A 12,214-nucleotide genomic window follows, 5' to 3' on the forward strand; every position below is an offset into this window, starting at 1 on the left:
TACATTTCCTAATGGCACTTCATTTTATTTTTTTACAATTAAAAAACCTTGTTTTATAGCCCCTCAAAATACTCCATTAAAAGAGGTTATTTGCTGTGTACAAAAGTGCTAGAAAGTTTCTTTATAGAAAAACATCAGGCTGTACCCACGGGAAGCTTCTGGCTTGGACAGCGGTGGGGAGGGAGAGCTCTGCAGCACCAGAGAACAGGAACTGCAGCACAGTGGCTGATGGTGTGTCCCTGCCTTTGGCTGCCAGAAGCAGGAATCCAGGCTCTTCCTTCTGAGTGAGACATTGGTGAGCTCCGGATCATGCTCTGCCTTCAATCTGATGAGCCTCTGATGAGCAGAACTTGGGCTGTGGGCAATCCCACCCATGGCAATCCTCAGCAGCGTTGGGATTCTCCTTGTGGCTCTGCAGCAGTATTGAAGCATGACTGCTTCCCAGTGGGGATCTTCACAGCTTCCACAGGTTTCCTCTGCGACCACCTCAAGGGCAGAGATCTCTACTTTTTTGTTGTTGTTGTTGTTGTTGAATATTCTCATTCAAGTAAAATACCAGTACAAATATTACAAAACAAACTTTCTAAAAATAGTTGCTAGATATTAGGGACCCCTAGCACGGAAAAAGCCAAGGCTTAGGCACTCAATAGGGCAAGGAGGAGGTGTGAGCTCAGAACTGGCTTCCACCAGCACTGCGTTGTGCACCAGCCTGGAGCAGAGGGTGCTGGGGACACCCAGGAATGGGCTGTGGGCCTGTTGACCTGGGCCTGTGCTGAGCTCTCCCTGTCCCATAGGCTTTGCACAGCTTTCTCTTTGTTGTCTCAGTACATTCACCACCAGACCTGGTTGTCTACTTGCATAGTAGTTTCAAAGAATGATACAATATGTAAAGCAGATGGTGAGAATGAAGGGGAAGGTAACAGTTAAAGTGGGGCGTTAACAAGATGTTTCTTATTGAGGATGGTTTCCCTAACTGAAAAAGAAGAGCTGATGTATCTAATAGTCCAAATTCCACCTAACTTTCTTTTGCAGTGCCTTGTTACAGTGACCTCCCAGTACACAGAAGGTACCTCCGTGTCACTGGGTGGTGTGAATTTGGGCACCAGTGGGAAGGATTGGGGAAGACCTGGCTTCAGCCACGAGCACACAGTGCAGAGCATGCAAACTACCTGTGCACATAAGAAGCAAATCGTGCTTTCAATAGGAAAGCAAAGCTAAACCTCGGGTGTAGATGTGCAGAATATGATCTGTTTTGGACATCAGAAAATCAGACCCAAGAAGAATTCTGCTTAAGCTGCTTCTGAAGCATTTGGTGAGTGCACAGCATGGGGATGGCAGAGTCTGCTGGGAAACGACCTGGGAGAAGACTTCCTACCTGCAGGTACAGAACACCAGGGGTATGTGGAAGGGCTCCTAAAGCAGCCTGCTCATCCACTGGTGTGAGGTGAGCACATGGCAGGTGAGGGAGCAGTACAGAGATGAGCCGAATGTGACAGAAAGCAGCACGTTCTGGGTAAAGATGGAAGCCTGAGAAGTTTTAATGGAGTGGTTCTGTTTGAGCTGTTCTGCCTTGGTTCGTGCACTTTGCCTTTTGTAGTGGCAGAGCATCTTACTGGGCTCAAGTAATTAACTGAGAAATAGGCACCCAAGGGAGAATCGAGTGAGCCTGAGTGATTGATTAGAGAAGCAAGAAGGTAGCGGTGATGGGGAGAGTGTCTTTGAAGATTTCTTCTTAAAAATTTGAACTGCAAGAAGTAGAAAATACCTCTGTGGGATTATTCTTTCCAGACAGCAAAGGCAAAGCAATGTCAGAGAAAGGAAAAGAGGATTTTTTTTTCTTTTTCTTTTTTTTTTTCTCCAGTGAACTGCAGGAAATCTCCCAAGCAGCTGCTATTCACCTGTCAGCAAGGAAGGAATTAAGGAACAAAGAGCTGAACTTCCAACAAAAGTACTGAGATCATCAATCTGCCAGAAGGGAAAGAGGGATTCCCATCCAAGTGACATTTTCAACACCAGGGCTAAAGAGCAGGCACTAAGGTGAGCCAGCCGAGTGGGATCTGCCAAAGTGCCACACGTGGGTATTCTGTCAAGTGAAACTCACTGGAAACAAACATAAGCTAAGCTGTTGTTCCTTCACACAAATGGGTTTTAAGCAAGCTGTAATGCCGAGGGGAAAAGCTCTTTGGATTCTCACACAGCTCCAGAAATGTGAGCTTGGGAAGGACTGGCCAGGTGAGTTAATCCTGTGCTGCTGTGGATGGGACTCACCTGGCATGAGCAAAGGGTTTCGTTGTTTTAGTGGGATGTTACATCCTCATCTTTTTGATAATTTAGGGAGATTCTGATCTACAATTGCTGTTTAGGTTGTGTCCTGTCCTTTCCTGGACTTGTGCTCTATATATTGGCTATCTGCACAGTCCTCAATCTTCAAGCTAGCCATGCTTCTAAGCATTCCTAAACCCTCCTGCCCAATTATTCGTTGTAGTTGCTTCCCTTGGACTCAATCTGATGACACCGTTCTGGCACAGATGTGCCTGCAATAAAAAGCTTTGCTGTCACACCTCAGTGTAAAGCCCAGCCGAGCTTGCTGTCTCCTGTATTCATTTAGCCTCTTTGAAATTACTGCTTCAAAAACTCTTCCATCAAAGTATTTTGTCCCTCCCAGGATGGCTCCATCTGCCTGTCCTGGCTGACTTGCAGTGATATCCAGCCCCAGTAGCACAATGAATGTCCCCTCACGCACGAATATCCTGTGCATACACAGAACGATTTTGCAGGCTGTGCTGCAGCACTCAACACTGCATTCTATCTACAAACAGCACCAGTTTGTCTGAGCTGATGTCTGCTGATTTTTCTGGTACCTCAGTGGACGCTTCCCAGTGACTTTAGATTCTGAAGTGGCGCATCTTAGAAGCTCAAAGTTGTTTTCTTAGAAATCAGCTAAAAGTTGCCCATGATTCGCTTCAGGAAATAATGTTTGTGTGCTTAGCATTCAAAATGGAAGCAGCCTGTTATTTCAGACCGGCTGACAAATTCCTTGCAAGTGCTAGGCTCTGTTGTGGAGCAGAAACTGAATCCAGCTTCCAGTGCAAACACTTGCTATCAGCTTGAGCATGCTGTCTGCAAGAGTGCTCCCTTTGCTGCTGTCAGGTTTGATTTAGCTCACAAATGTTATTGCAAGTCCGCTCGCTGGAGGAGCTGTGGAAAGCAAACCACACATGCAACTAATAGTGACACGAATTCCATTTATTCTTTGACAGACTACTGGTAGGAGGAAGATGCCTGGCTCTAAGCTCTGCTACTGCTGCTAAAGGAATTCCAGTGATGACATCTGTTTGGAGTACGATGCAGGCAGAAAGCAAGGCCAGAAAGGAAAGAAGGTGTGCAATGGCATTGCATAAATCTGACGCTCCTTGCTGTAAGTGATCCATTCTGACCCATTTATTCTCTTAAAACTGAAGATGGAGGGTTAAGGCTTGCATATCATTGGTAATACTGTGAAACTCTTTAATTTGCAAGGAGAAAAGCAACAGCAGATGAGACTGAGGTATTCAGTGATGGTAAATAGAAGACTGCTGCGATGCCCTATTTACCTTTTCTATGATAGAGAACAAGAAGGCACTCATTGAACTTGGAAAGGCAACAATTTACAGTGGAGAAAGGGAAGTACTGCATCTAACCCAGGGGAATCATTGCCACAGGATATTGCCGAGGTAAATAAATCTTATATTACATTTTGATACAGAAGTCTTATTTGCAGCACTGCTGGCTAACCTAAAACAACTGATCTATGTTTTGGAGAATCAATGGATCACTACAAAGTCATTCTGGGAAGAATTACTAAACTAAACTAAAAATAAAATTCTTCAGTAAAATGGAAGGGGACAAGCCCATAAGCACAGGCACACTGTGGGATCGGTGGCTCAGCAGAACGTAACGTGCACTGACTGAAATGGGTGCTCTGGGGAGGTGAGCAAGGACAGTATGTGGCTTCACTGAAAGAGTTAACAGAGTAGAGGTAGATCTTGCATTTCCTAGATTTATAGGGAATCATACTGACGGATTTCCTGGCTGATATTGGCCTATGGCAGTTCTTGCATGCTGAGGTATGAAGATGTGTGTCTATAACCAGAAATGGGCTCTAAGGTTCAGCGAGAGCGCTCAGGAACTGAGAGCAGGGACCATACAAATGCTAAATGACACCCAGCAGCTGGCTGCTGCTTGGCTGCACAGCCCTCTGGCTCAGTAGGTAGGGAAAGGATTTGGGAGGTAGGACTGGAAGCAGGTGAAGCAGGCCTGGATTTCTGGAGGCAAGGCTTAAGCAGAGAACAAAAAGGCCAGTGGGACCAAATTCTAAGTGAAAGAGTGACTGCAGGCCTAAACCCTCAGCATTTGTTAGAACTTAGTGTTGGGAAAAATGCTTCAAATACAGCGACAAGTGTAAATGAAGCTGGGACCAAATTTTCCTCCCGATTCCTGGATGTCTTCACCCTAGGACAGGTTAAAAAAAAATAAACATGCATCTCTTGAGACTGCTTCATGGGTAAGCCAAAAGGTACTGACCTCGCCGAATGGTTGTGGTTCATAAAACAAAGCAAACCTAGGGGCTTGAAGCTCGTTCTCCTCCCTGCCTGGTAGGACGAGACTTGGAGCTGTGGGCCCCCACCTCCTAGCCCAGCCTTTTCTCATGCTTTGGTTTCCAAAACAGACGTACGATCTGTTTGCCTGTAGGAGATATTTAAAAGGGCTCTATACATACACCACAAACATAAGCTTAGTTCTGCAAGCTGCTCCATCCCCTTGACACGTGGATAGTCAGAGAAAATACGCAGGAAGCTGCTGCCTACAGTGGCAGAGGCTGAAGTGGTCCGAAAAGCAATGCATTTCCCCATGGGGGAAAAATGTGATAAGTGAAGAGAAATCAGTGCAACCTGACTTCGTCGTGTAAACAGTGTTCTAGCTACACCAGATATAAGGCCAGTGTATTCTGGTGCCTCCTATTTTTGTAACGGTGGAAACTGAACTGCGTTGTGTAAACAATGTTCACTGTATTGAGTTTAACCTAAAGGCTCCGCAAAGAAGAATGAGGTGATGTGTCTGAACTCTGTATGTAAACGGTCCTTGGTTTAACACTGATGTGGAGTCATCTGTATTCGATGGAGTAAGCTGCATTGGGTGAGAGGATGAGAGGTAGTGGGGAAGGACAGCTTCTTCCCCGTTGGCTTCATACAGAGTGGGTATCTTGACTTCTCCTTCTCCATGTGAAGGAATTAGCTGCTTTGCCAGAATAGCAGTGTGATAACTTGAAATGGAAGCTGGACTCTTCAAACGTTTAGCCCGAGATGAAAGAGTCTCAACTCCTTCTCAGGGACAGTCCCCTCCCAAAGAGGAACATAGCTCCAGGATCTTGGGGAAGGTCAGTGCTAAGTGTGGCTCCTGATTCACAGATTTAAAAAGTTAGATAAAATATATCCAGTCTATTAGATGAAAACTTTTCGCTGTACAGGACTGAGACTGGCGTGGGAATTTCTGCTATTCAAGTCTTACAAGTGCTCCTGCCAGAGACCAGAAACCTCCTGTCTGAATCAGCTTTGCAAAGCTTTCAGACCCCAAAGGGAAGTAAGAGTTGTGCGTTTTTAAGGCTCTCCACAAAAGGGTGACTGAAAGATCTGTTCTCCAGTGCTATGTTCAGCTTATTGGAATGCCTGGTGGAAACGTGGCAGCGTGGTTGTGCTCAAGCTTGAGGTGAAGACAGGGGGCAGCGAGTGAAGGGGCCCGAAGTTCAGTGAGGCCCCAGTTCCAGGAGATTCTTGAGGTTGATGTTGCAAAGTGGAAAGCAGTGGCTGCGTCTCCCCCTGTGAGTAGCCCATGACTAATCCCCCTGAAGATACAGGTGGATTGCAAGGAGGAAGATTAAGGGGGAGGAAGCCAAGAAGATGAGAAAAGTCCATGTTAGCAGCACAGAGAGCCTCTGAAAGGTTAGCAGGGCTCTTGGAAAGCAAAGCCTCATCCAGAGCGGGTGGCTGAGGCGAAGAGGACTGAGGCTCACCAGATGAGAGAGACAGGCTGCCAGGGAAGTCTGACAAAAAGCTGTCCACCTCTACTTTGGGTAGTTTCTCAGGCAAATATGAGGTAGATCCAAGCTGATACTTTGGAGGAGGTTGCGGTGGGGAAGAGATAGGAGAAGACGACTCCAGAGGATAACTCATTCCCATCGGAAGAGAATTGGGAACCAAAGAATGGGGCATCCCTGAGCTTGGCATGGTTTGGAGATGCGTACTGTACATGCCCACAGGCAACATGCCAGGGAAGCTCTTACCACCTATCATGTCTCTGGATGCCATACACAGGACGGGACTCAGCTCTTCTTTTACCGCTACAGATGAGCTGCAGCTTAGAAGACCCAGCATGTCAACTGGCTCCGTCTTAATCTTCAGCAGTTCCTGGGAGTGGCTTTTCTTCATGTGCCTGGTCAGATGATCCTTCCGCCCAAACCTCTGAGCACAGTACTGGCACAGGAAGTCCTTCCGCCCCGTGTGCACCACCAAGTGTCTCCGCACATCTTTCCGGGTGTAGAAGCGTCTGTCGCAGTGGTCACACGGGTGCTTCTTTTCCTTGGCTCCACCAGAAGCTCGTCTGGAATGAGCTTTGAGGTGCTCCAGCAGGACTTGGGTACTTTCAAATGTCTGAAGGCACACCTTGCAGCTGAGATCACCGCTGGCGGCAGCGTGCATGGCCAGATGTCGCCTAAAGCCCAGCTTTGTGTTGTAGTTCTTGCCACACTCAGGACAGTGGAGGGCCTCCTTGTTGGGATCGTGGGTCTGCAGGTGGTTGCGAAGGTGATCTTTCCGGTGAAACATCTTCTCGCAGTACATACACTGATGAGGCTTCTGAGCAGAGTGAGTGGCCATATGCCTTTTGGGAGAAAAGCAGGAAAGTTTAGACTAGTGTTCAACCCCTAAGAGAACTCGTGCTACTTTTTCAAATGTTCCATGTGTTCTGTGCTCTATGCCATAAAAATCCCAGGTGGCGTTTTAATTTTACTAACAGATGCAGAACTGGCAGCCTGGGCAGCAGGCACAGAAGCACAGCATTTCATGCACTGGTTAATGAGGCTGTCACAGCAGTACCTGTCCTCCCTAGTAGGCATCAACTCTGCAGATGAACACTTCAGTTGCCTACTTGGTTCCTGTTCTTTAAGTTGAGGCTATCAAAGGGGGAAATGACAATGAAAATTCATGACAAATACGTGTTTGCTGATGAGATAGTTTCATTTCATCAGGAAGCACCAGACTTTGTCGCTATCTGCTGACAGCTAATATGGACTGATTTTATCTTGGTAGCTTATACTGTCTGAAACCGTGGTTCATCTAGTCTTCAAGTTCCCAGTGGAACTTTAATTATTCTATCTAATATTTCAGTGGATAAATGGGAACTCTGCTTCATGCTACAGCAATAGTGCCATAGAAATATTCCTGTGATTAAAGTTACAAAGGTAGGGCTTAACAAATGTGAATGCTATTTTTTCTTTTCGTTTTGCTTTTTAATCTGTGAACTTCAATTTCTCCTTCAGTTTCCTCTGTGGTAAAAACAAAAACATATTGAGCTCAGGATAAACTATTATCTGGAGCACTGCAAGGTGCTTAAAGAGATGCCAAGTATGGTAATATCTGGGACTCAGCTGCTTTGCAAGGTAACAAGGGCATTCCCCCTCCTCCACCTTCTCAGAAATTCAATCAAAAAAACACGATGGAGGGGTTTTCCCCTTTCTTCTGGTAGAGGAGCACTGTTCTGCAGAGGCACTCAGCAGTTACCTACCTATACAGCTTGTACTTAGATGCAAAGGCTTTGCCACAGTGCAGCTGAGGGCAGTTGTATGGTCTCTGCTCAGTATGAGAAAGTGTGTGAGTTCTCAGCTTGTCCACATTAGTGAAGGAGGTCTCTGATATTTCACACTGGCATTTTCCCTGACTTTCAGTCTCTTCACCTCTTGGCCTAGGAACTAATTTCCAGCCTGTCTCGTCCTCCTCCTGCTTTGCATCTTGAATCCAGTTGGGAACACTGGGAAAAAATGCCGTCATGGCAGGCCTAGTACAACGTGGCCATGTCAAGCAGAACTCGAGCCTGCAGATATCTCACTGTGATGCTGTTTGGGTGCAGTTTCCGCTGGAACCCTCAGTGACCAAACTGCTTTAACAGCAAAACGTCATCATCTGGAATCACAGAAGAATTGGTGTTAAGGTCCTGCAGCTTCCACTTGAGCACACAAACACAGGTGAGCATTCAACAAGCACCACAGACACGTGAAGACACTCATGCTGCACGTTCACAGACTTGGGAAACTCACATCTCCAGAATTCACGTGGTTCTTTTCTCCCTTAATCCCTATCTCACTTGCCTGAATAAAGCTTAAGCTTCTCTGAATAATGTTTTTACAACTGTTAACAGCCAGTGTTACCTGCTGCATGCATTTTGTCCTGAAATAAGTGGGTGTCTCCCTGTGCCTCCAAATACCCCACCTTTCCCAGGCTCTTTTTGTGGAATTTCTTCTCATCTTCTTTTTCTATGTTCTTCCTTCCTCTTGACCTTTGCTCACATGGAATTCCTTTCTAGAACTTCCCCAAGGAATTAAGGTATGTATTTATTGTTTTTCACCCTACCAGCCTGTTACACTAGTAAGACCATCTCCTAGCAAACCAACCTGCACGACCACTCATAGGTTAACTAGGCTGTGGAAGAAAACTTGCTACTACCAGCAATATCACACCTTTTTCAGGAAGACAGAAAATGCGACTTCTCCTGAGGGTGCTATTAGTCATTGTGCTTTCTGTTTTCTATCGTAGGTAAGTTTTCCCTCTCTGAATTACCCTCTCTGTTGTTCTTCAGTTGTGTTTGTCTTGTCGGTAGAGCGCTGCATTTCTGTAAGGTTCTACCAGCAGTTACCAGTAAGCAGTTAGCTGGAATAAAAACCTCAGAAAAGATCTCTTTCACTGAATTTAGCTGCCTAAGAAACTCTTCTTAAAATAGCATCAAACCCTCAAGCTCTTTCTTACTCCATGATTGCTTCAGAGGGAGGAACTTCCTGCCTGTACATCAGCATGAGTGCCAGTTGTGGGCAGGATGTGCAACTGTGAGGGAACTAACCAACCCCCACCAAGAAAGTGCACCAGTGAACGTTATAAATAGCTGAAATAACAATAACGGTAGCTGCACAATCAATCACAGCACCACGAGTGTCTCCCACGGGGTGGAAAACACCGGGAAACGGGATGACTTTAAGACAATGTGTCACTAAGCATGAGGTTTGGAAATGTCTGTTAAGAATGGAATTTAGCTTTGTGCAGGCTGAACCTACACAGGCAGAACACAATAAAAAAAAGGGACAGGAATTGCTGAGGTGCCATTTTGATATAAGCCAGTGCGACGCGACAGCTGCTCCTACCCTTCAAGATGCACAAATCCTGTGTTTCAGAGTGGTCTTCCTTCATAGGTGTCTGAGACTGCAAATATTTCACCTCTGTATGGGATGGGTGCTGGAAAAGATAAATGCTTTCTATTTCCTGTGTCAGAGCTGCGCACACATTCCAAGAGTCTCTGTCATTTTCTCCAGGTATTTACTTCTTTCCCTCTGAACAAGCTCAGCCATCTGTGCTGGTTTCAGAACTACCTGAAGGAAGACAAAATTTGAAAAGTGTTGTCTTTTTAATAGTATGGTACATGAACTATCTATTGCTCTCTGAGCAGAAACCCAAATACACGAGTCAAGATGCAATAATCTGACATCGATTACTGTAAAACTTAATTAACCTGTCCTTAGAATAGTGAGGTTTTAGCAAGACAAAAGGACTCCACCTATTTGAGCCTGTTTCTAATTCTAAAGGCATGTCATAGGACACTCTGACAGCTGCAGAATAAGAAAGAAAAACAGAACAAAATGAGGAGCTTGCACATTATCAGTGAACTCTATAGTGACTTGGTTCATCTATTAGTAGCAGCAGAAGCATAGGGACACAGATCTTCCAAAGATTAACAATGTAGCTCATGCTTGGCTAGAAAACTCTCTGCACAATCCATTTTTTGTATTCAAAGTATGTTTCCAATGCGCTCGCATTGATTCTAATGCTGCAGCTGCCAGAGAAACAGTCACTGCAGCACAGAAACACTTCACCTCCACTCATTCTCTTCTTTCAGACCATAGCAGTACCAGCACTGAAGAAACTCTTTATCCTAAGAAAATTCCACTCTAGTCCATAAAAATTAGTTGCAGCCTATGCAGCTCCTGAAAACTCTGATAGGAGTAGTACAGAGAACTGTCATCACGAGATGAATCTTTCCTATGTTTCAGTAGTACAGAGGTTGAGAAGTTTTCACAGTGAACATCAAGTTCAAAAGAAAGACATCCACCTGAGGACTGGACTCCCACTAGCTGTCAGCTCACATGGCATATTTCATTACTACATGTGTCAGCTTAAATTTAAGAAAGTCCCTGGCACAAAATCCTTCGCCTTGCTTTGACAGTTTTTTCCAGTAGCTACACCTCAAATAGTGGTTCAGTCATATAGTGCTGCTGCACAGCTTCTGCCCCTGGACAGCCTTTCAGTGCCACAGAACTGGGACCTGTACAAAATAATAGGAAAAACCAAGAGGAGTCTGGATCAGTTCACTGACCACCACCTGAGCTGTGTCAGTCCCACTGCAGCAGATTGGCAGAAGTAGGGAGGCCAGGACAATGCCCCTGCCTGACGAGTCCCATGTTGTGTAGCTGCAGTTTCTCTTTTCTAGAGAGCATTGCTGGTGTATAATTTGAGTTTGTTCACCCTTGGGTCTGGTGAGTCTTGCTGTGCTAGGAGTCCTTTCCCTCCTGAAGACAGAGGCTGCACTCCCGTGCTCATAACTCTCCTGGGATTGGTGGGGTTGGCCATGGGGCTCTGGGTCTCCACCTGGTTCTGTATGGAGCTGGCCCAGCTATTCTGCAACTGCAGCAAGGAGACTCTGAAGGAACTCAGCCTGATGAAAAGTAATTTATTTTTCAGTTGTTCCTCCCTGAGCCGCATCAGTACCCCATTCAGGTTTCCTTTGCTATTTTAAGTTGTTCAGGCTTCTACTTGCTCAGGTGGAAGGCACCAGCAAGACAGCAGAAAGCAGAAAGCTGTAATTCTGATGGAAGCTCAGTGTTAGCCTGGAGCTGGAACTCAGAGCAGCTCCTGGCAGAGCTGCCACCTGGCAGGCACAGGGCATGGGCTCCATCCTTCCCTACAGTCACTCCAATACAGTGACCACAACACTGCAGCATTGTTCCTCATACCGAAACACAGCCACCCCCAGTCCCATTATAGGATCCTAATCGAGTTCTGCTCCAACTCCGATTGCAAAGTGCTACTGCCAGACCTCACACTGTTGGTATGACTCTTCTGTATCTTCTGTCATTTTCCAACATTGTTCTCACGTCAGTACTGCTGACCTGGTTACAGTCCTTCAGTACCGGCTTTGCCAATACTACAGCCAGGTGGAAAAATCACTTTTCTCCCTCCTCAAACACGCGGGGCTGCTCTGCCCCTGTGGTTACAGCCACACATCCAACACACACGGCATTGGGATCCCCTATGCCAACTCTTATTTCCTCACAGTAAACAACTCTGGTTGCTCCATGATTTGCAAGCAGAACTCCAGCTCCAACCTCAGCCTCACCTCTCTGCCTGACCCCGGGTGCACCTTGGACGTTCCCCTTGCATGTATACAAGGCTCCCCTTCAAATCAAACGGTTCTATGACTGTAATATCTGAAGCTCCACTCAGAGCCCCCTTGGCCACACGGGGTGCTTTTCCCTCCTGAACCTCCTCCGCGGACCGTTTCACTCCCCGAATCCTCGCCGATCTCCCCACTGACAGCGCAGAGAGGGAACATAAAGACCGAACCAATTCCGAACCGCGGGGAACCCCGCACGCAAAATGGCTCCGGGGCGACTTATCCCCCAAATCGCTACTTCCACTCATATAGCTCCGAAGGACCGAACGCCTACAGCCGGAAGAGGGAAACAGCGGAGCCGCCTGTCCCACCGAGCATCTCCCGCCCTACTGAAGGCCCCTCGTGCCGCCCCCTCCCCGTTTCCATGGCGCAGCGCTGAGGGGAGGGCGGGAGGAGGGCCGGGCCTACGTCCCCCAGCTGCCCCCTCACGCCCCTCTCTCACCCCTCGCTCTGAGGAGGAACCCAGCCG

At 46.7% G+C, this 12,214-nt stretch overlaps 1 protein-coding gene across 1 annotated transcript; it reads right to left on the reverse strand.

Annotated features, from left to right (window-relative positions):
• Positions 1-514: 514 nt before the first annotated feature.
• PLAGL2 (PLAG1 like zinc finger 2) lies at positions 515-9,733 on the reverse strand. Its single transcript, XM_003212089.4, has 3 exons — positions 9,443-9,733; positions 7,819-8,213; positions 515-6,915 (listed from the first exon to the last, which is right to left on the reverse strand). Exons 2-3 carry the CDS (start codon positions 8,079-8,081, stop codon positions 5,694-5,696), a joined length of 1,485 nt encoding a protein of 494 aa, XP_003212137.2. The 5' UTR covers positions 8,082-8,213; positions 9,443-9,733; the 3' UTR covers positions 515-5,693.
• Between the last annotated feature and the right edge of the window lie 2,481 nt (positions 9,734-12,214).

Source organism: Meleagris gallopavo, chromosome 22, assembly GCF_000146605.3.
Source record: "Meleagris gallopavo isolate NT-WF06-2002-E0010 breed Aviagen turkey brand Nicholas breeding stock chromosome 22, Turkey_5.1, whole genome shotgun sequence".
Lineage (NCBI taxonomy): Eukaryota > Metazoa > Chordata > Aves > Galliformes > Phasianidae > Meleagris > Meleagris gallopavo.

Bases quoted from the DNA above. Each gene is read 5' to 3' on its own strand.
- PLAGL2 (XM_003212089.4), bottom strand. From the start codon at position 8,081: ATGACGGCATTTTTTCCCAGTGTTCCCAACTGGATTCAAGATGCAAAG. The intron at 6,916-7,818 runs GTAGGTAACTGC...TTCTCCCAAAAG, and splicing joins TCTAAGTACAAGCTGTATAG to GCATATGGCCACTCACTCTG.